This window comes from Falco punctatus (assembly GCF_963210335.1).
Source record: "Falco punctatus genome assembly, chromosome: 4".
Taxonomy (NCBI): domain Eukaryota; kingdom Metazoa; phylum Chordata; class Aves; order Falconiformes; family Falconidae; genus Falco; species Falco punctatus.
Window position 1 is genome coordinate 56,937,443 of NC_137583.1, and position 23,157 is coordinate 56,960,599.

The window sequence follows — 23,157 nt, forward strand, 5'->3', positions numbered from 1 at the left end:
AATTGCAGGGCAATTAAATTAACTTCATAATGTTTCATAGCATGCCATGAATAATATACAAGTAAAGTGAAATCTATCTCCAGAGTTCCTGATTTGATGATGCTAATTAGTGGATTTGAATCCTACCTCCAGCTGTAGTAAAGGAGAAAACCATGGGCCTCTTTGGCAGAGGCTTATCATTTCCAAGTGCCACATCATAGCCCCACACATGCTGTCCAACAAGCCATTTCTCACGGGGAAAATGCAATGGCTGAAACCTGGCTTCCTGGCCACTGCTTAAACAGTGCCCGTGTTTCATAGATTTAAAAAAAGAGGATCACTGTAAATGCCTGTTTTCTGAAGGCAATTTTATAAACCTTCTTCTCCACATAACCAAATGTCCTTCCATCCCTCTTGTAAGGCTTTCACCTTATTCCATCTGTTTACGGTGTTGCAGAGCATAAAGGTGTTTGCTGGGTTTCTAATGCTGCTGGCCTCTTGCTAGGGCCAGCCCTACTCAATGCAAAGTTGAATGCCCAAGTCCTTTACCACAGCAGAGGGAAAAGTGTGTGGCTGGCCTCAGACTCCAGGAAGAGAGGTAAATCCTCAGAAATGCTGTAAGATAAGGTCTGCCCTTGACAGACTCTTGGCAATGGGATGATAAGGGGTATGTGTGCCTCGATCAATACAAAAAGACAGTCCTACGGTTCCCCAACATTGTAAATGAAGAGTGGAAGCATACTTGTGTATTCCCATAAATCCCAACAGTTTTAAGATTCTGGGTGTAATCAAACCCAGCTATTAATACCATCCCTTCAGCTTTTGTTTGAATTTCAAGCCAAAGAGTGTTTACAGGCCCAACATCCCCCAAATAAAATATTTTAACATACCAAAGTAATGGTTGCTATAAAGCCTTTTAATTTTGTGTGAAAAATGTTGGATTTTGCTACCTTAAAGAGTATCCCTACCCTGTGCACCAGGTCTGGTATTATGAACTGATGGTACAGTTTGCAGAGGAAAAGATACTTTATGTCAAAAGTCAACCTCCCTCACTGAAAAAAGAAAATTAACCCCGTTTCAGTAACTAAAATGCTGTATGAAACTTGTAGATAAATACAAGCACTTCCTTTCTTTTCCCTCTCACTTTTCTCACCTTTTTTCCTTTTCAATGTTAATTTCTTTATATTTTATGTGTTGCAAGAAAATGCATGATAAAAACGTTCTGGTTGAGCTATGAGAATTAAACCAGCCTCTAAACATCTTGTGCTGTAGGTGTTACATGTCCGGTACCTAGAAAATGTTTTTATTCTTTTAAATTAATGAAATTAACTTATTTCATTTATATGTATGAAATGAAAGTATATTCATTAAGAATAAAAGTGCTTATAAAATAACATAAAAGTGTGGCCCCACCTACAGGGCATTTCATTTATTCAGGAAAAACCCACCATATTTAAGCTTTTATATGTGTAAATATGCTTGTGTGTTCATGTTATGTTACAACAGGACCCAACTACAGCAGACAAATTGCTTGAATTTTCTCTTTTGGAGGCTAATGAAGCTCAAGTGTTGCAAGAAATATGAAGATGACTAATCCAGGCGAGGCACTGGTGTTATTTTAGATTAGTGCTTCCTCTGGCCTTTATATTATTCTGACACAAAAATGCTTGTGGCTGACAAAGTGCAGATGCTTAGAACAACACATTGCAATAGCAGAAGATCCCTTTGACCTTCCCATCGTGTGTTCCTGTTTCCACAAATCCAAAGCTCTAGTTTTAGCTTGAGAAGATGAGGGCAAATTGAGTAATGAAACAAATTCTAGATTTTGTCCATTCTGTTTGTTGAATTTGATACTTTTAAAGCATGTCTTCTGAGAGGCAATTTCAGACACTTCTCTTAACGTCGTCCAATTATGCATTGGCTGCAGCTCACTGTATCTATCAAAGTGTCACAGATGCTTTCAGGTAGGCAATATATTGCTTTTTCAGACCCAAGAGAGGGGAAAAATCAGGCACCCCAGAGTCTTCTCCTTAAGTAGGTGTTGAGCGAATTAGCCCCATTACAATTCGACATGCATTAGTCCATTAAAGAACTGGAGGAAGATTCCTTTGTGTAAATGACCAAATGGCTTCACTGTGTATTTGTATTAGTCATTTCCCGTTGTTCTTTAAAGAAAGTTCTTGATACCTGATGCTTGAAAGGTCTTAATTTCCACACGGGCATAACTTAAAAAAAATTATATATATATATATATATATATGGTATGACAGAAAGCATCCTCATATATTTAAAAAGGTCATTAAATATTTTTTTATTATCATCAAATTACATTACTTTTTGGCTCAAAGAACACAAGATTTTCTCAATTTGCAAATACCCATATATTTATCCTATGATTAATGTGGCTCCTTGTACACAAAACTTCTCTTCCTTCCCCAAGTCATTGCTGCTGCTGTTCCCAGGCCAGATTTAATGGGAGATCATGCAAAAGAGCAGGTATCTGAGCCCTCAGTCAGAGGGCTGGGGCAGCCCACTGGGAATGAACACGCTTAATTCAAATCAGCAGGATTAGGGCTCTTCAACTGGCTACTAGTTACTTCAACTGGCTACTGGGTTGGAAAGCCTTGTGGTAATGAATGGATGCCATGACCATGAAGACTGCCTCTTCTCACACTCCTTCTGTTACATATGAATTTTAAAGATCAACTGAAAATGTACAAAAATTGGGGAAAAAAATACTGCATGCTCAGTTCTCTTTTACCACAGACTGCCAGAGCCAGCAAAGCCATTGCCAGGAATCCAAAAATATGAGGTGGAGATGCTGAAGGAAGACCTCACAGAGCTATGTAGTAGGTGCAGAGTTATTTTATCAAGATTTCAAAGGAAACAGTGAAAATTCCTGCAGAAACTCGTTGAAGATAGCAGGCTGTGATGGGCTCCTCTATTCCAGATCAGGTGGAAAGAATTGAGAATGTAGTTCAGAGTGCAGAGGCTGGTGCAACGACTGGGGGTTGTTGGGTTAGATCTTCTCTTACAGATGTTTCGCACATAGAAGAGGACCTCATTTCCCAAGCTTATTTGACAATCTTTTTCAGCTATTCCAATCTGATGAATAATACAGTCTCTACATCACCATACTCTGCCAAACAGATGCTTTAGTCAGTCGTCTTAGTATGTATTAAATTGCTTATCCACTTGTGCTCTGCATATAGGTCCTTACAACTGGCTGCTCCTGAAGGCTCCAGCAACCTGGACCTTCATTCCAGGGTGTAATATCTTCAACTAACTGAAATTGCCTCTGATTTACATCAGATAATCAGGTTTTTGTGCTTTGCTTCTTCATAAAAAAAATAGAGATATAATGGATAAAATAAATTTCTTAAAGAGTAAATATCCCGTGTCTGATACAGCTAGGAAAATCTCTAGATATGCTTAATGCTGCTTGATGAAATAGTATTAGGAATATTAATTTTCTAACTTGATTTACTTCACTACCTTAATTCTCTTAGTATTATTTTGATAGACCACTGAGGAGAGAGAAAAGAGCAATCCATATTTTTCCATTTGAGTAGATGATAAGCAAATTTTCCTGATTGAAATGTGCATCGGACCATTTAGAAAGCTAAAGAGTACTGTATGTAACAGAATGATTTTAATACATACTTACAAAGAAAGCAATTTCCTGTTACTCTGTAATACCAATTATCCATTGAAAAGAGTCTGAATTTTACATCACAATGATTTAAAAAAAAAAAATAATTTCATTCTCTGATAAAGGGAAATGAGATTCCTTTATACTAGGTCTTTATTTTGACAAAAACGCCAATTAACTACTTTATACCATTTAGACTTCACTATTATGTGAATCAGAAAATGGCTTCAGCTATTCTTTTAAAATAAAGCAGCAATGTAATATATTATAAAAGCTATTCTAATCTCTGTGCAGTAAAAGGCCTTCATAAATCACTAAAAGCTCTCTGCAGCATCATTTCCTTGGTTTCAGACTGGGCTATGAACCCTACGTATAATAATACTCATCCCATAAACAGCAATTTACAAGGGTTTCCCCTCTTGACCAGAAGATCTCAGTCTCTGTTGTATTATAAAAGTGTTACAAAAACCCAAACAATCAATGACACATCCCTAAATGGAAATTTTCTGATATAAATCTCATCATGGTCATTTCTTTATCAAAAGAGGAAGCATAAAGAGGGTAAAATGGTCCTTAATTTATCTGTTTAAAACTGTATCAGTTTTTTTTCATTTATTTTTCATATTTATACAAATTAACCAAAATTGTTATACTGAAGTAATACAGTCACGGAAGTTACAACATAATTTTTTTCAGTCTGTTTTGGTTGGCATTAGAAATCACAGTACTCGCAATCGAAAAGCTATCATTTATTGGTTTAGTCATAGGTACACTGCTCAGAGTATGTAAGGTTTCTTTTGATTAACGAGTATATAATTCTGCATTGCATATCTGAAATCTGTCAAAGAGTGTTAACGCTGAAATATTGTTAGGAACAGAGAAGAAAAGGTATCACAACACTGACATTTTTCCTTTCCCAGATGAATAATTCAGGTCTATTTTACACGTTAGATAGTAATGCTTTCTGTTTGGTTTTCCTCTTCTTTCCCTGACATTGTGCAGCTGAAATGGTTCAGGGGGTGCGTCTTTATGAAATGGAAACCTGGGGGCAGTCACAAAACGGACGCCCACACTGTATCCTTAAAAGAAGATGATTGTGAAATGCAAAAGGAATTCACAGTTAAGATTTCCAAATCGTACTGAACTTTTCAGAAAGGACCAGAAAATAATCTTTACTAAATCTGGTGGTGGTGTGAGATCCCAGACATATTAAAAATTGATTGCACTTGTGCAATTCATGAGCTTTCTCCCAATTAAAGCTGCCATTGTATTCACTATTCTGTCCCTGTTACTATAGCAATGAAATCGGTATAAAAACCTGGATAGATACTGACTGATTGCTACACCTGATATATAATTTTTCACAATCTACATTCCATTCATTATTTCTTAAATTGCTATGAAGCAGCATAATTTACCATAACGGATAGGTAAGAACACACATACCAATTACAACATCATCAGGAAACACACAAAGATAAGTTGGAGATTATTTTAAAAGGAACTAAGAAATTAAATTGGTTTGTACTGGTTTTAAGTAACCATTCCCTACCTTAAAGTTACTGCTACACTGTGGGGGGTAAAACTAAAGGGCAATTTGAATCTCACTTTAAGCTGACTATTCAGCTTTATTGTAGATTAAACTACTTTACATTTAATGAATATTCTTCTTTTCTAATAGCAAACATACATCACATGAATACATTTCGCTTGTCTTTAAGTATTAATTTTTCTCAAGTTCAAATATCCATTAACATCAAATATTTGCCTAATCCCATTAAGCCATTTCTGTATCATTTGCAAATTGCTCGGCTTTTTAAATACCTCTGTACATTTTCCTTCTAAACACCTTGATTTTTTTAAAGACTATTTCTGTATGTTTTCTTTACAAGTGGGTAATGTTGTTTGGCTCGTCTTCTTCATTTAGCAAGGCTGAAATTTTGTCGCAGCAGCATTTACATTTCTACTTTTTAAAATATCTTTTACTTTGAGGTTTATTTCCCTCCAGATGCTCTCATCAACTTGAATTTGCTGAGGTTGGAGATCTTTCTCTTTTCCTACTGATGGAGGAGAGGGGGCTTAAAAAGCCTTGCTGGGAGTTCAGTGGGCAAAATGAGGATTTAATTTCGGACAGGGGAGCAAAAGTCAATGCCAAAGGTGCCTCACCCTTCCCTGTCCAGCAGGGAATCTCTACTTTCTCCCCATACATTTAAAAGGAGGTGGGACATGTCTGGATTCCTGTTTATACTCAGGGGAGATTTCATCAGCGTGGTCAACAGAGCCTAGATAACTGCTTCTCTCACTGTTAAATAAACATGCATTTTGTTCAGCTATTGCAATTAGGCATTTCTGCAGTCTCCAAGGATTTGCTGCCCTTTGCAGGCTCTGCAGGGAGCTGTGACCCTTCCCAGCATGGATGATGTGAGGCACCTCCTTTCCCAAGCAGTCACGGGGTAAAACTCATTGACTGCTACAGCTGATTTGGTTATCTCTTCATCATGGGTCATCAAAGGGCTTGGATAACTCTCTACGCCACCACCGCCACCGAGGGATGTACCTTGAATGCAACCTGGAGGAGAAAGTGCCCTTTGAAAACACCCTGGGATATTCATAATTACTGAGAGCTAAGCTTATCTCTGATTCAGCCTGGGCCAGAGCTGGCAAGTAACTTGCCCATCTCAAGGTTAGTACAATGACCTGGGAAAGTCAGATATAGACCTGAGATGCCATTCCTGCTTTCTTCACCCATAGATGACTATTGCAGCACAGGCAAAGCTAGCAGGTTGCAACAAGGCTTCACTTTGTCAGGTTCTACTGTCTATGCTGATACTCCAGACCACATTGCTCCTTGTGTCTGCTACATCAGGGTTTTTCCTCCTCCATCCAGGCTCTCCTCCCCTACTCCTCAGAGCTATTTAACCACCTTGCAGGAACAGCTACAGCTGCACATCATCTGTGCCAATCAATCCACTGTCTTTGTTCACCCTTAGATGACAGAAATTCCTTCTTGCCTCTAGAAACTGCAGGCTTTCCCCCAAAGCAGAGGACGAAGCTAATAGGGACGAAGGCAAGACTAGCCACTGCATCAAGTCTGCTTTTTGTCTATAACTTTGGGTGAAATGCGAGTAAATTAGCACTGGAGATGGATATGAAAGTTATCTATGTAGGTGATGTTAGAGACACTTTATAGTGGCATTCTTAAAAGTGATTAGAAGCTTACATCATATTGATCGCAATGTCATTCAGGCACTGAAAATCCTATTGGACATCCATATATTTCTTTGGGAGGCATAGATATATTTTTAAATCTATATTTATTATTTGTCTGTTCCCTCCACATGAATGCAAGGTGCAGATGTTTATACAAAGGAGGCGAACTTTACCCATCTTCATGGGTAGGTAAGCAAAGCTTCAGACAGCTCAAACGTCATAAAATTAATGGGTTTAAAGCTATGTAAGACAGATAGCTTGCAGGGAACAAGAGATAATATGAACTGAGCTTGTGTCATGAAGTCTGAGATTTGTGTGACTGATCTGACCATGCTACTTACTGTAGGTGATGTATTTAAAAGTGTTTAAAGTGTGATAGTGGTGACCATTGTGAAGTCAGATGGATTAATAAATCTCTTCTCTGTTTTAACCTGCCATGAGGCTTCCTAATTTCATTTGTGAATAGTCCTTCTGATCATTACAGATGTGCTCCTTCCCATGACATGAAACCTTCTGAGCAGTGCCCTGTCCGAAGCATCCAAGACATAATTTAATTTCCTACATCAACACTGTCATTAAATTCAGAGCCCAGTGAACTAAAGATTTTGCCAAAAGATGACAATGTTCCACCAGTGCATTAAAGCTAGAGACCTGGTGTACCATCATGACTCCTTTCCCCCATTTCTTACAGTCCTACATACTTTGAAAGAAGGTAACTTTAAAGGTAGAGGGAGATTAGCAATCAATCAACCCAAATTCCACAGAAAATAAAACAGCATTTGTCTCAGTGTATTGCAAGACTATTTTCTTGAAGGTGTCTCTTCTACCTCATCCAAAACTGCTAAGAACAAAATACAGATGGGGTAACCAATTGTTATATTGATCCTGACTGTATTTAGCATAGGGAAGGATCCAGCACCCAGATCTTCTGGGTCTAGACAGTGTTCGTATCTTTGATGCGTTCTCATGCTGCAGAGGTACCATCTCATATTCCATCCAGGGGTCACTTGGCTTTCCTTCCTTTGATTCATCCCATTTTACCTAGGTGAAATATTAGATGTCCTGAAAGCAAAGTGTAATTTGAAATGAATGTGTCAGCCTTAGCTTCTCTCTCCAGTGTCTGGTGATTAAATTTTCCTGTTGTGCAGCCAATGCTTAATGCAAAGAAGATGTCTTCCTTCTGCCTTAAAGTTTCCGCCGGCTGGGTAATTCAGAAATACTGCACTCAGGAGCCTTTGGATCAGACTGTAAGCAAGGTCATGCTCTGTCCCTAAACAAAACCACACGGAGAAATGGGTACAGTCAGTAAGAGAAATCTTGGTTCTCCTGCAGGAGTGGCAGGAACCTCCAAAGTTGCACAGGTCCCTCCTCAGAGGGGAGGACTCTCGTTTTACTTCCCTGTTATTGAAGAATAAGAAAATTTAGGTTTACGGACAGAAGTTTACTGTGCCTTTTAGCTTCAGGGCCAGAGGATGAGCCCTGTCCCTCTTTTCTAGCAGAGCAGGCATAGCCGCAAAGATAAAGTCTCTCTCCTGTCCTACCCAACAGCGGCTTCAGCCATGGAGCAGTTGCAGGTTCCAGCAGTGAGTGAACTCTTCCAGGTTCCTCACCTGCTCCTTGCATATATCATCATCTGTATATAATTAATCTGAATCATAAAGATGCGCTGGCATTTAATTTATATATATGTGCGTATATACATACACACATATACGTACAAGTATACGCACACAGATACAGAGAGGTAACAGTCATCAGTTTTCCTGCCTTCTACCCAGCTTCAGTCATAGTCTTTCAGTTTAATTTATAGATTCAGCATCGCACATTTTCTGACTTTACTAAAGCAGAGCACTGAAGTGGAAATATTAAAATAAAATATAAAGGCCAATGTCTTTTATAAAAATACTGTCACCGTACAGACAGCTCTCACTGTGAGGCTGACAGACACATTTCCCCCACCTTTCCTGTCTACTTTGCTCTGCTTCATTCCCGATTTTCTGTGAGACACTCAGAAATCCAGAGATGGAACAATACCTTAAAGAAATACTCAGCTCAGAGCCTCCCCAGCTTTGCTTACTGAGGTTACAGCCTTTCCCGTGAGACCTTGTATAATCACATCAGTTACTCTGATGGCTAAATAGACGCCTCCCTCCGCACCCCCCATGTACAAATAACACAGTTCCTGAAGGAAGAGTATTGGCAGAGTGGCGAGGGATTGCTGAAAGGGGTCATAGGGATGGTAAAGGCAGTGAGGAGCTTTTTCCAACTATTACTTGGGAGATAACTGGGCTGAGATATGTTTGTCTTGCATAGAAAGAAGTGACTCCTTGAACCTTCCTTTGAGCAGGATGGAAAATAATGTAAGTCCTGTGGTTTGCTGCACTTTCTCTTCTTAGAAAAAAGGTGGTTTGTGGTAGGGTCTCCTGCAGGATTCAGTGACCTTTTATTTGCCTGAAGGACTTTAAAGGACCTGAGCAGAAACTTTTTTTCTGGGTGAGTGGCGTGTAAAAGAAAATGAAAGTGGGGAGGAGTGAGTATTTATTCTCTCCTGTGCAATATGCTTGCACAGGGGTTTCCCCTATGTTTCTGACTTGTTATTTTGCTGAGATGAGTTAACTAGGGTCAAAAATAACACATAGAAGAGTGAGTAGGTATATAAGGAAGGTTTTCTTCTATGCATAAAAGTGGCAGAGATATATTATATATACAAATCTCAGATTCTTTAGTTATAATACTTATTTCAAAGTAAAGAGAAAAATTTCAATAACATTAAGTTTTGTAACATTAGTCTCTCTTACATAGGTTTATGCTTAGTAACATTGTTCTGATACTAACATTTATTTTTTGAGACTTAAGAAGAATGGATCTTATTTTAAATGAATGTGGTTTTTGTTTAAAAAGGCTTAATTGAATTTGTTTTAATTCTGGAATATGCTGGGCTGTGTTTGCTGAATGCTTTTATCGAGATAAACTGGAGCAGATAAACTAATACATGAATATTGATGGGGAAGCAAATTAACAAATTATGCAATCAGAAGAACATACAATTTGCTGTTAGGTGGTGAATGCGCGATAGAAAAGAAGGCAGTCTTTTAAAACTCACAGAAATGGTCTGTTTGCTTTGATGAAGCCGAAGATATTAAACATTTCAGGTTTGCATTTGAAGCAGCTGCAAAAGCTTTTATCTGCTCGGAGTGGTTTATGTGTGTTCAGTTCACCACAGAGACAACAGGTAAGCCTCTTGAGAAATGATTTTAAGTGGAATAGAGCTGTACAATATAGGAAAGTGCTTTATTAGGTTGATAGGGATGATAAACTTGTGGATGTAACCAGTACAGAGACCTCAGAGAGCCAGGTGCTCTGGAGGTTCATCCCATGGTACCAGTACTGTTCCTTTGTCATCTTTCATAAGTTTTGATTTTTTGTTGTACTACATCTTGATTTTCTTTCTAATTATTTGACTTAACCTGAGGCTATTTTCCATACCAATGGAGAAAAGTTCTTTGAAATTTGGATTTCTTTCTGTAGGATGAGAAGGGCAAATCATAAAGTTAATCATGAAAAGTGAGGAGCCTAATAATGACACGAGGTGTGCAAGTGGGTTGTTCAGAACTGGCTTCTGTTTAGATACATTTTAATTTATTTAGAAAAATGTTTCTGTGTAGAAAAATGTGGCAAACAAAAGACCATGTAATTTGAAAATTTTGTACAATTTGTGGAATCCCTGAACTTCTGGCAATCAAAATTTAAATTGTATATTCAAGAGGGGTTTGTTTTGCAAACTGATGTGAAAAGTTTTCTCACTCTTTTATTAACAGGAGGGGTGTTTTTTTCCAGATTTTATTTCATGGACCACTTCTGTTATGATCTTGGGGAGAAACATTTCTTTTATATTGTATCTGAAGTTTTGTCCTCTAAAGCATATATTCAGCTGCTAAAAGACCTTTCTGTATCAAAATGTACATGATGAAACCAATCTTCAGAACTACAAAACAGCAAATCTGTGATACTTTCAGTGCATTTAGTATTTTCTGTTAATGGTATCAGTCCAAAATCCGATCTCTGTATTTCACTGACTTTCTATAGCTTTTGCTAGTTGCAATCAAGTCATATTAATATGAGCTAAAAGTTTATAGAACCATTAATCACATTAACCACATTTGAAACACTGCTCGCATGTGACAAAAAAAAAATCTGACATATCAGCAGTATGGCCTTTAGAGCCCTAAATCTGAATTGCAAAAAACCAAGTTACCATTTATTAATGTCACATGAATACAGTTGCAGCAACTCTTACATAGGTGCCCTTAGCCTCTGGCTGGCTACAGGCAGTGAGAGCTTCGTTCTCATTCCTTCAGGCTGAAGACAGTTCAGATCCCCACTGTTTGCTGCAAAGCTTGAATATCCATAAACTCCGCAGGCATTTCAGTATAATGCTGTTCAGTACAGCATTATAGAAAATATGTGGTTAAAAATCACAACTTGCCCCTCTCCTCGCTGCTGAATGTAATCTGCAGCACATGCTCCTTCCTTCCACGGCCCTCCCTTTGGCAGGACCCAGCCTGCCAAGCTCGGTGAAATGAATGAATTTCCCTTTCTCCTCCTTTTCCTCCTCCTCTTCCTTTCTTCATGGGGTTGAAGAATGAGGAACTCACGCTGTCCAGCCCTGCTTCTTAAATCTGTCCCCAGACCAGCCGATATTTCATGGTATGGCACTTCAAAATTGAGATATGTTCCATTTCACTTGGGCTTTCTAAGCACACATAATATTCAGGTTAGGAGAGGGCTGAGTCTCTTCTCTTTGCTTTGTAAAACTGCACACCTGAGCTTTAATGCCCTGTCATCTGTGCCCAGAAACCGGTCAATCTTCTCGGTAACAGCATGGGAAGGACATTATTATCTTAGTCTCTATGCAGTTGTCACCATATAAGACCACAGTGTGGAGGATCAATGGACCTGGCTCTCAGCACACTTCAGTCACAGGCACGTGCTGTTTGGTGAGCACATTGCTTCCCTGTACTGCAGCTCCAGCCATGCCGTGCATGGTCCTGGGCTGTGGGGTTTCCTGGGGTCTTCTCCACACCCTGGGTTCCTCAGAGGTTGGAGAGATGGTCTGGCATCCTGGTGTTGAGTCATGGTGTTTCCCACCAGTCTTTCATTGTCTTCTGCCCCCACTGTCCTTCGTTATGGGCATGGGTAGGGGATGCCTCGCTGATGTACTCACATCAAACTGTGCTGTCATTGTCCCGTTTACTGTTGGCCTTCACAACCTTATTCTGGCCACTTCTGAACACTTTTGCACTCCTTGACGACGAGCAGTTTGCTTTCCATGGTTTGGCTACTTCCCTGGGCACATCAAAGCTACCAGTTAAAGTTCATGGGCTTATGCTAATAACTATGCTGATTATACCTAACTCACCCTAACTCCTACAGCCATGCACTAGCCTATGGTCATTAAAAGCTTTTCAGCTCTTTTCTCTCAGATTCATGTGGTGCCACAGAGTATCTTAACTTCCTCAGTGCTTGCAACTGGCCATATGACAACTTGTCAATTGACTTGCTCAAGCACTTACCGAAAGTGATCTCTGCACAGATTTAAATTATTTATGATAGCAAAGTAGCTGAAAATTAGTCCACCCTTACCATGGAAAAGAAAATGTGACTTAACACTTCACTAATTGCTAAGAAGTCTTGTCCTGTAAGTACTCATCAAGAAAGGAATGTAATATAAGGCAAGCCTAGAATTTTTATGTGTTCACGGTCTGTTGGTGACTAATGATGTTTGCCCGGTCCTACCACTGACTATGGAATAACTAATCTCTGGAAGTTCAGCACCTGTCCATCAGTTGGGGCAGCAAAAAGAGAAAGTCAAATGGGTGCACAGTTCACTTTATCTCATCTCATTTGAGATATCTCAGGTCATCAACTGAAGTCAGCTGGCACCCTGAGATGTGATTCGTTTCATTCTGAAAGAGTGTCTCAGCAGGCAGTTGGAGAACTGGTGGAGATGGAGCTGTCTAACTCAGATGTCCGCAGTGTGGTGAGATGAATCCCACCAAAAGGGGCTTCTGGATGAATGCTAACAAGCTTTATCATGTCTTTTTAAATCATTTTGTGGATATCCACTCTGTTTGCTACATTCATTCCCCAGTGCTGGGAACTGTAAACTGTAAAGCCAGATGAAAAGAGTGGAATTCATCTCATGCTAAGTTTTATAGGCAATGGAAAAAATCAGTTGCATTTTTCAGCACTCTTCATGCATCTTAATCTATATGTTTCCTTAGCATTAGCTGGTCTGTGCCCTCTGTGGTGTTGATTGAAAAGGAGGTATAGGGTAGCTAGATCAGTTGTTGCCATCTTTCATTCGGACATCATGCTGGGAGACTCAGGGACTGGAGCTCTTGGCCAGGTTGTCTGGAGAAGGTAAAAAAATTCTGGGGTTGCACCTGGAATATTCAAAGGATGGTGCCACATCTCAGTTCAGGTAAGGTGTAATGTTCTAAAGGTGGGAAACTAATGGGCAAACATGCCGATCATTGTCTCTTTTGGCAACCTGAATGGAGCTACGCTGGATGGTGGTGCTCAAACCTGTGAGATGTTTCTTGTAGGCTGCTCTAAACAGGTAAACTAAATGGGCTGAAGTAGGAATAATATTTGTTTTCCTTATATAGAGGCATAGGGCAAGTGTGTGTGTGTGTGTGTCTTTTGCTTTTCAAATTAATGCAATATTTTTATTTCTTTTCTGTTATTATAGTGGTGCTTGGTGGGAAGATAAGAGGCAAGGGACATAAACTGAAAGAACAAGGAGTCCAAATGGATTGAGACAGTCAAGTATTGGAACATATTGCTCAGAGAAGTTGTGCAGTCTCTGTCCTTGGAGATTTGCCTGGATAAAGCCCCGACCTTATGACTGACCCGACCCATTTTGAGGAGCAGGTTAAACTAGAGACGTCCTGAGTTCCCTTCCAACCTGAATTATTTTATGATTAAAAAATTGCATATGTTAATATAAAAAAGATATTATCATACATGTTTTAACGACCATTAAGACAATGTCACTTTGGTTTGATTAAATCATCTGCCTCAAAATATAGAAAAGTTTTTAAGGAAAGAATAGACCAGTTCTACAGAAGCTTTGAACTGCTGTTAACTCAGTCATTCCTTATTCAGTGCTAGAAAAATTCATCTTACCTGCTGTCAATTTAGTTATAGAAAGATGCAACACACCCACAGTAACTTCGGGTGGTGCAGTTGGCATGGCTTTCCAAGATCCATATTGCTGTTCTTGGCTCCTGAAAGAGTTACTGGAGATACAAACAGCTGGATCAGTCCTGAGTCCCTAATTTTGCTTCTCCAGGCACTGGATGTTATCACTGTGTAAGATGCAAAAGTCTACAAAATCAACTGCACTGAAGACAATAAAAAAAATTTAGTTGTTCAAATAGGACAAAGCTTTTCAAACACCATCTTCAAGTAACTGTTCTTCCAGTTACTTAAAAGAGAATTTCTGTGCATATTATTAAAGCATTTTTGATCCAAAGGGACAGTCCTAACAGACAAGAATTGCAATCGTCCAAGCTAAAGAAAAAAAAAAGTAATAAGGTAATTCTGGCCAGTCTGATTACTAGTTACCTTGGTCGTGCTGATCACAGTAATTGTCAACTATTACTTTAGTTGACTTTTCAAATAAAAACTAAACAGTTGAATTGTCAACTATTACTTTAGTTTTCACCTCTTTCCGTAATAGATCATGAACCCAGGAAATCAAATAATGGAGAACAACTTTTATTCATTAAGTGAGGATTGAATTGGGATGATTAGAATAGCAAGAAAAGGAAAGAAGACATCTTTGACAATAAGCTTGTTTCCTAGTTTGTCAAAATGAATATTCCTAAGGAGGAAAACACGTTTGGAAGAAATCAGCCTCACTTCAGAAAGCTATCTAGCTAGACATTTTGGGTTTTGAGAAATAATTCATAGGAAATACCTTTGACAGCGAAAAGAACAAATCATAAATTTTTTTTTGTTTTATTATTAGTATTTTTCAGTCATGTTGATTTCATTAAGCATTCTCTGCTCTTCAGTCAAAGGAAAACTTTTCATTTTAAAGAGACATTAAATGTCACACTATTTTGTAGGTATTTCAAGTCTTAAGAAAAGGCTAGAATGGTACTTTGCTGCATCTGTGACATCAAGGGCAAAAAGGACTTTGCATTAACACTTTTTACTTCTTTTAGTCAAATTGCTAAGTCTATCCCCGGTCATATAAAAACCTAAATACATCTCAGCTGTACTTTGTATGTTATCTTCCCTGAGACTATAAGTAACAGAAATGATTTTAGGAATATTTTTAAGATGCTTGAATAAATCAGGAATATTTTTTCTGCATTACTCCATTTTTAATAATAATTAGATCTTATTCAGGACTAGGCTGAGTAGCTCAGAAATGCCAGTGAATGGAAACTGTAGTTTAGCCCTGTGCTCCATGGCTTGCAGCTGCTGTCAATGGAAATTTTGCTACTGACTTGTGAGACAGCAAGCACAAGACTTTATTTCCTTAATGTTTTTCTTAATGTATTTGTTAATGTTTGTTCACCTGTGGAGAAATTTATAAAACCACCAGGAAAGATTCTCCTGCCTGGTCTCCAGCTCTGCCGGCGACACGCAGATTCTCCGTGCCCTCATGCTGCCTTCCATTTCCCCATCCTTGGCTTTAGCTGGCAACATCTTATCTTCCTAGGTGTTGATCAGCCTTCTAATAGTCTTCAGGAAGAATAGTGTTAGCAAAGTTTCTTTTCTGGGATTTGAAAGATGATTTAATGTAAGATGAGAAAAAACCACAAAGAAATTTGCAACAAACCCAGAATTTTAATGGTGAAATTTTGAGACCAGGTAGACTTTTATGGAAGTGCTGTGTGGAGGGAGGGGTATGTCTGGATGATTTGGCACAAAGTAGAATAAAGTAATTATTGTATTCCCTCCGTGCATTGCGCAGAAATTGTGTCATTTCATGCATCATTCACAGCTCTCATTACTGATACCACAACATCTAAATTACCCTGAGCATCAACAAAACAAACGCCACTCTGGCTAGCTGAAGACCTGAAAACTTGCGAGTAATGTTATAGTTTTCATGTTTGCTACGATACTATGTACAGCTTCCAGACTCTTAGCTTGATCTTGAAAAGCATAAAATAATGAGTATGCTTGCCTGAATGTCCTATTTCTCTTCCAGAAATGTTGCTATTTCGTGCTGGAAGCAAAGGTTAATTTTCACATTTATAATTTTGTGTGCTTATTTAATGGGAGAGGGGCAGGCAGACTGCAAAAATGAAAAGATTTCACTGCAGTTAGTTTGTCACTGGCCTCCAGTTGTTCTTACAACGATGGTTTCCTACAGTTCAGGAAAGTGAGGAAAAGCTGAAATCATGTTTTCTGGGGAGAAATGAAATGGTGTTGCATGGCAGGGGAAGATACAGGGAGTCAGCACACAAGTGGTAAAACTATTTTCAGCAAAACAAAGCCTCTTGATTCAGACTTTGTGTTTTCCTGGGATGTTGCATATTGTACCTGGAAAGGAAAAGTGCAAGAACAGGTCACTTGGCAGTTGTTCAGCAAGGACAGCTTAAACTTTCCAAGATTAATTGCTGACTGCTAGTTACGAAGTCAGCTTTGAAGGACACACTGAAGTGGTGATGAAAGTTTCTGTGTGGAAAGACCTAGATGAGTGCCTCTAATGTGATCTTCTTCCATGCAGACCCAGCAGTGATCCATCCTGGGTAAAGTCCTCGAACAGATGGGATCATTTCACAGTTTGCAGGTGGGACTGCACTGGCTCAGTAGCTCTGTGAATCTGTGATGAATGATCAGTGTCTTCCTAGAGGTCATAACCAAAGACAATATTTTAGAGAAATCTCTTTATAGAGCTTTTGAGTGAGTTTAGCACAAGGGTGCAGGATCATCTGGATGCATCTGGATCATCTTACTCTGTGTATTGTTCTCATTTTTTTCACTGTCAACGTACATGCATTTCATGGGCTTGCTTTGAAGCCTTTCACAGTGCTAAAGTAGAAGATTGAAATAAGGATGAATTCACTGCACTGCCAAAGTATGGACTCAGGTAGCATTTAGTTGAATGGATCGTATCCAAGACCTGACCAAAATTCTCTATTAAATAATGCAAAGTATTTTGCTAGTATGATGTCACTTTTGTTCTTCGGAAAATTGGGCATAAAACATAAACTTTGTGCTTGACAGTTGTCAGATCAAGCATTTCTGTCCAACATGTCAGTCAGTACAGACTCTGTGGGTCACAAACCTCCTGACGCCTGGATGCTGCTTGTTCCTGTGCTGACACCACCAGGATGGGTTAACCATCTGAGCAGCTACATCTTCATTAGTTAATTTAATACTTGGTCCTTCTGTTGCAGACACAGCTTCCACACATTTGATATTGTTCTGGTTTGATGGGCTTTACTGTCCCATTTCCAAACACTGGGTTAAACTAGTACCTTAGTTTTTACCTGAACAACAGCTCAAGAGCATTTAAGGTAACAGGTATATTAAATGAGGTGATCTAAGGAGACTTTTAAGTATATAAAGGTCTGCCCAAAACCTATCAGATACACATAATTTTAGAAAAATTCTGAACAGGCATCTCACTGGAAAAGGTATTGACCCTATCTTTTTTTTTTTCTTTTTAGAAGCTGATGGTTCAGAGAGTTTGTGTTATTAGCCATGCATGGGCAATGGGTTTAATGTTCATAACTTACCTGTTATGGAGCTACTGTGCTTCCTTTCTACTTATTTCTATTACTTGGACAGAATTAGTGACAGGAAGAGAAGAATGAAAAATGGCTGAGTTCTTACTACCTGGTACGAACAACTTCCGTAAGTTCACTAAAGAATCCTTGGCTGCTATCAAAAAGAGAATCGCTGCCAAGAGGAATAGTCGAAGAGTTACTATAGACCAGAAACCTGAGGAGAAACCACGCCCTCAACTTGACCTAAAAGCTTTCCAGAAGTTACCAGCTCTTTATGGGAGTCCTCCTTCAGAGCTCATTGGGGAACCACTGGAGGACCTTGACCCATACTACAAAGATCGTAAGGTTAGAACCAACCAAGATGCTTGGATTTTAATTTGTTTTATTGTGTTCCTAAGAAGAGTTTATGTGGATGATCCATCAAACAATTTTGCTTATATCCCTTTGGAAAAACTATCATCCTTTTCTAGGTTATAATAATGCCTGCAGTTGGCACAGCTGAATGACATGCTGTAATCTTCTTAAAGAAAGCTTAATTTTGAATTATAGGAATTAAATTAAATGAACTTGATTAACATTTGAATCAGAATGGAAGCAGAAGAAACTGGATAAAGGAAGAGAAAGCAGTTTTGAATCAGATCTACAAGAAATGATAGTAAAATTGTAGACTTTCTTAAATTCCATAGTTTGAAGCGATGTGGTCCTCTCCATCTCAATGCTTATGCTCCACTTAGATGTGCAATAAATTATCACCTAAGTGTTAAAATTATTTTAAAACATTTGCTGATGAATCCTTAAAACCTACTTAATCAAGCTCCATATTCTAGTCATAAAGTACTGAAGAATATGATTTTCAATAAAGAACAGAGAAATGGGAACAAATCCCTGGAATTTATGCTTATTGCATGAGAAACGGCTAATACTTTGAACTAAATTGTACAGTCTTAGAGCTACAGGATGACTATCAACAGCAGCAAATAATGATAAAGGCTGCAATTCTTCGCTCCACCTCTGTATGCCTTGGCTCAATGAGAGGCACAATTTATTTTAAGAGAGCAGCCATAAGCAAGATTAGTTGTATGCACAACTGTTTGCAAGTCCTAAGGTTTACAAAAGAAGTTCATGCTGAGGACTTCTTTTGCAGGTTGACAGTTAATGGGCATTAACTCTTTCATCAGGTTATGATGAAAGGATAGCAAAGTATTGCAAAAAAGTCTTCCCGTTTAAAGAAATTACTAAAGTTCAAATCAAGCTCTTGCTCATCACTGATACAACAGGATATAGTACAAAAACATGATCTGTGTTTGACTTCCTGAAAAACTTACTTCATGTTTCTTTCTTATTTTTAAAGACTTTCATGGTGCTAAACAAACAGAAAACAATCTTCAGATTTACTGCTACACGTGCCTTATGGATCCTCAGTCCTTTCCATCCAATCCGAAGAGCAGCGATTAAAATTTTAGTACATTCATATCCTTTTGTTGGCTTCATTAGCTCTTTTTGATTACAAAACCCTAAGTAATCCTGTGCTTTTGTATTTTAGAGCATTGAATGAATCTAACCTTTTCCTCACTCCAGATTACTTGTAGTTATGAATTACCTTAGAAATTATTATTGTCTAGGTGCTCTTGTGCTACTTTTAGAAATAGATTTGTGCTGTATTGAAGCCTGATATTCTACAGGTTTGTGTTTCGAGAATGATCTCTGGTGTTGGTTTAGTGATGTCTCACAAACAAGTATCTCATGCTGAAACCTTTCTTGGTGAAAAGACTAATAAGATCACTGTTCTCTTTCTCATCTGCTGTTTACCCAAACTATAGGAATTAAATTCAGCTCATGTGCCAAAGCTGATCAACCATTGGCCAAGTTTAAAGAAAAAAAGGCTGAGGTAGGCAGGCACACATGAAAATATGTAGAAAGAAAAATTATGCAAACTTGCTTCTTTAAGGAACTAGATTAAAAAATATGTATCTTTGGTATATGAAAGTGAAAATTTCCAAGCATGCTGTTGCCGGGAGTGCCTTTGGAATAGAAAGGCAATGTAAATCGCCCCTCATATCTCAATATTAGTGGGTGGGAATCACTGGTGTATTGCTCCAGTTTGGCACTGGGGAACGAGGCCAGAACAGTAACGCTGTTGCTCAGGGCTGAATCAGGCCCAATGTAGTGTCTGCTCTATCCCCTGTGTGGATTTTAGGGTTCCAGCCATCTCCTGGCTGTGTGGTGCTGGGTTATCTGCAATGGTTCCAAAGTTGCCATTGTAGCAGGGTACAGACATCCCTGGGAGTGGTACCCCTCATCTGGGGCTTTCCCTGGGAAGCAGGTTGTCTGGTGTTGGCATTTCAACACTAGTGGTCCAGCTGCTGGGTTTGTGAGAGTTTGACCATGCCTAGAGCTAAAGCCAGGAGATTTTTTATGGTGATGGAGAGGATGGATCATGGAAAGGTTAGATGTCTTTCCCATGCACATCTACCTTATGGATTGCCAGAACGTGTGGTATGGCCCAAGGCATGAGATTCTACTCCAGATCCGGGCACTTAAGCTTAGGTGTCTACGTATGAGTTAGTTGCCCAGGTTCCTGCTCACACCCTATAGTCAACAGGTCCCAGAGAGCAGCTGGGCAGCCCCAAGAGTTGGCTGAACATGGGCATCTGGAGACCTTGGAGGCACCTGCAAGAATCCTGGCAGACTTCACGCCGTTCCTTCAGCAGAGCACAGTTCTGCCCATTTAGAGTCAAGTCCAGGCTTCACCTGTGTGACCTTGGGCAAGTTTTAAACTTTTATGCTACAAAGTGCAACTAAAAATGCATCCTTCCTCCAGCTCTTTGAGTGGTTGAGGATGTTTTTACCAAGTTTGCAATGCTTAGAGCAGCAGATCTCTAGCCCATACAGAAGTCCAGATGGCATGAATAACAATGGTAGTGTGTTGTTATCTGCTGTGACTCAAAATCAGCGAACACATGTGCATGCTGTTCTTACATGTGCTTTAAGATCAAAACCAGTTACTACGTCTATGGCTGATAGAATATTTAGTTACATTTCTGAATCAATGTCATATTCTTTGCCTTCACTCCTGTGACTTACATTATTCACTTTGTTTATCATGTGCACTATTATAACTAATTGTGCATTCATGGCTGTGACTGAGTCCTCTAAGGCTTCTCAATCTCCTACATGGAACAAGTATATTGAGTAAGTATCTGTGGGTATGCATGTTTTTTAATTCTGTAGTTATATTGAATTATTGAGACTTGCTACCTTTACTCAAAATAGTTTATGGGAGTTTTAGAGGGAAAGTTGCTTGTATTGGGACTTCATTTTTATTTGCTTTGGGGGAGTATTTTTGTCTTTAAACTCAGTCTCTACAATAACTGTGGTGTTATAGGAGACAGTAAGTGCAGATTAAGTAGTTTGGCTGTTGTACTACCTTCCTGTCTGTCCTACTGCTCCAGTTTGCTATCCCACTTTCTGAAGTTACTCAGTAATTATTTGCTCTTTTTCCAGACACATTTCCCATTCTTACTGATGCTGATGAAGCACATCAAGAGTTGCTGTCTTTGAAAATTCTTTTTAATAATACTGAAATGCTGAGTTTTGCTCTAATAAAACATTCTGTCAGAAGCTCCTGGCCTGCAGGATGCTGTTAGAACGTAAAGCTCTTATCTTCAGCGCTGCCAACACTTGCAATGTTATATCACAATAAATCCATGCCTTTGTAGTCACACTTAAGCCGGATAATCCCATGGTTTTATTTTTTTAAAAAGGAATATTTCAGCTCTCACTTTTTCAGTTTGGCATAAATATGTTAGAATACGAGCTCTGATAATTCTAACACCTAATGCAAAGGAAAAGATTCCAAAATACTTATTTTTAAATACAGGTCTAAAATTGTTTCTGGCTATCTCATGTTACATGACAGTGAAACAGCTGGGGATGGCAAATCCTCATGCAAGCAGGAACAAGACTTGTGCATGGTATTAATATACACGTCTCCAGAAGATGCTCAGATACTTCCCTACCTATGAGAGCATTAAAGGTTAGATAAGAGTTGTGTCTGCCATTGGCATCAAGACTACTATTGAAGTGCATTGCAACAGTAACTTCAGAACACTTCTTTCCAAACGAAAAGGGAAGCACTACATCCATATAAATTCTCACTGCATTTGCTGACTACCAAATGAATGCCTTTTGAATTCTGTAGGGAGATCGCTGCCTTGTTGAAATGATAAGTGCACTCAGTAAGTCCAGAAGAGCTTTTACTGATAATTTTCCATTAATAAGAATAATTGCCATATTAAATTGAAAATCCCGTACTCTTGTATTTCTCTAAGTGTTTTAAACATCCTGCACAGAAATGGATGCTGCGTGCCCAAAGTAATACACAACACGTCACACGTTCACTTGGCCACTTGAAACCAGAGGAAGATACTAGTTTTGATCTTTGTTTTAGCAAGTAGCTAGGAGGTCTGTGTTTCTTAAATTACAGGGATGTACATGAAAGAGTTTGAAAAAGAATTGCTGAAGGCCAAAAACCCACGTCACTGGCATGCATGTTAATAGCTGGGTCCAGACTGCTGTCAACTACTGTCTCAAACTCCATGTGAGTCAGGTACTGATGGAACACGTGGAAACCACCAGCAGTCTGCCCGGTGCTTCTCTGCAGCATTGCCTTGGTTTGCTGGCCCAGACAGTAAATAGTCTGCCTGTGTCTCATCTGTTAATTGCTAATGCTGCTGTTTTCCTCTCTGGCACTTTTCTCCCTTCCTTAGATTTACTTTCACTGGCATTTACACTTTTGAATCATTGATAAAAATATTGGCCAGAGGGTTCTGTCTAAATGAATTCACTTTCCTTCGAGATCCCTGGAACTGGTTGGATTTCAGTGTTATCGTTATGGCGTAAGTGGGAACATATAAAATATGGATTGCTTGCGCTCGCGCTCTGTATTTGAAGTTCTTGCTGTGGTGCAAAAAGCTGTCTGCAGTACAACCTGTGGGTCCTAACCACATCTGAAATGACCTAGGGCATTGACTCCTTCTTTTGTTACTCACTGTGTAACAGTGGTTTAGTCTTCCCAGAAGGGAATGGAGTTGTGCAGGGCAAGATGTAGTCAGCGGTGAGTGCATGGGAATGGATGCATTGCAAGCAGTGAAAAGGAATAGCTGGGCTGTCAAGCATGGGCATACTGATCCCGTGAATGAAAGTGTGAGTCTGGAAATAAAGCGATGTGTAGAGGCACCAGGACAGTGGATTAAATTTGGGATCTTTTTCTCAAAAAAATGACAGTTTTAGCTTCAGTTTGCAGTAATTAGAAAGCTTTTATGCTGGTTAAGAGCAGCTACAGAAGGGAGATCGTACCAGTTCAGCCAATATTTCAGCCTGAAATGCATAATTTTGAGTCTTTGTTTATATTTTAAATGCATATTTTAAGATGCTGACACCAAAGCAGCTGTGCACAAGCCAAGAGCTACCTCATAAGGAAACTCTAATAATCAAGAAATGTGTTTCTATTTTTTAAGTCTTCAGACAAATCCTTGATATGTAGTTCATTAA

The 23,157-nt window shown here is 39.0% G+C and overlaps 2 protein-coding genes across 3 annotated transcripts in view; both read left to right on the forward strand.

Annotated features, from left to right (window-relative positions):
- Nucleotides 1-339: 339 nt before the first annotated feature.
- Nucleotides 340-22,400, forward strand: LOC308063657 (sodium channel protein type 5 subunit alpha-like). 2 transcript variants are annotated; one of them, XM_080386926.1, is made up of 3 exons: nt 340-9,201; nt 17,666-17,949; nt 18,956-22,400. In XM_080386926.1, exons 2-3 carry the CDS (start codon nt 17,695-17,697, stop codon nt 19,106-19,108), a joined length of 408 nt encoding a protein of 135 aa, XP_080243052.1. In that variant the 5' UTR covers nt 340-9,201; nt 17,666-17,694; the 3' UTR covers nt 19,109-22,400. The 2 variants fall into 2 exon arrangements, with proteins under 2 accessions (XP_080243052.1, XP_080243053.1); XM_080386927.1 differs by lacking the exon at nt 340-9,201 and adding an exon at nt 10,060-10,073.
- Nucleotides 22,348-23,157, forward strand: part of LOC308063769 (sodium channel protein type 5 subunit alpha-like) — a gene marked incomplete at its 5' end in the record, with an annotated part of 33,100 nt that continues 32,290 nt past the window's right edge. Inside the window, one exon of the mRNA XM_080387153.1 lies at nt 22,348-22,502. Coding sequence (XP_080243279.1) covers nt 22,348-22,502 — 155 coding nt within the window. The remainder of the gene's footprint in view (nt 22,503-23,157) is intronic.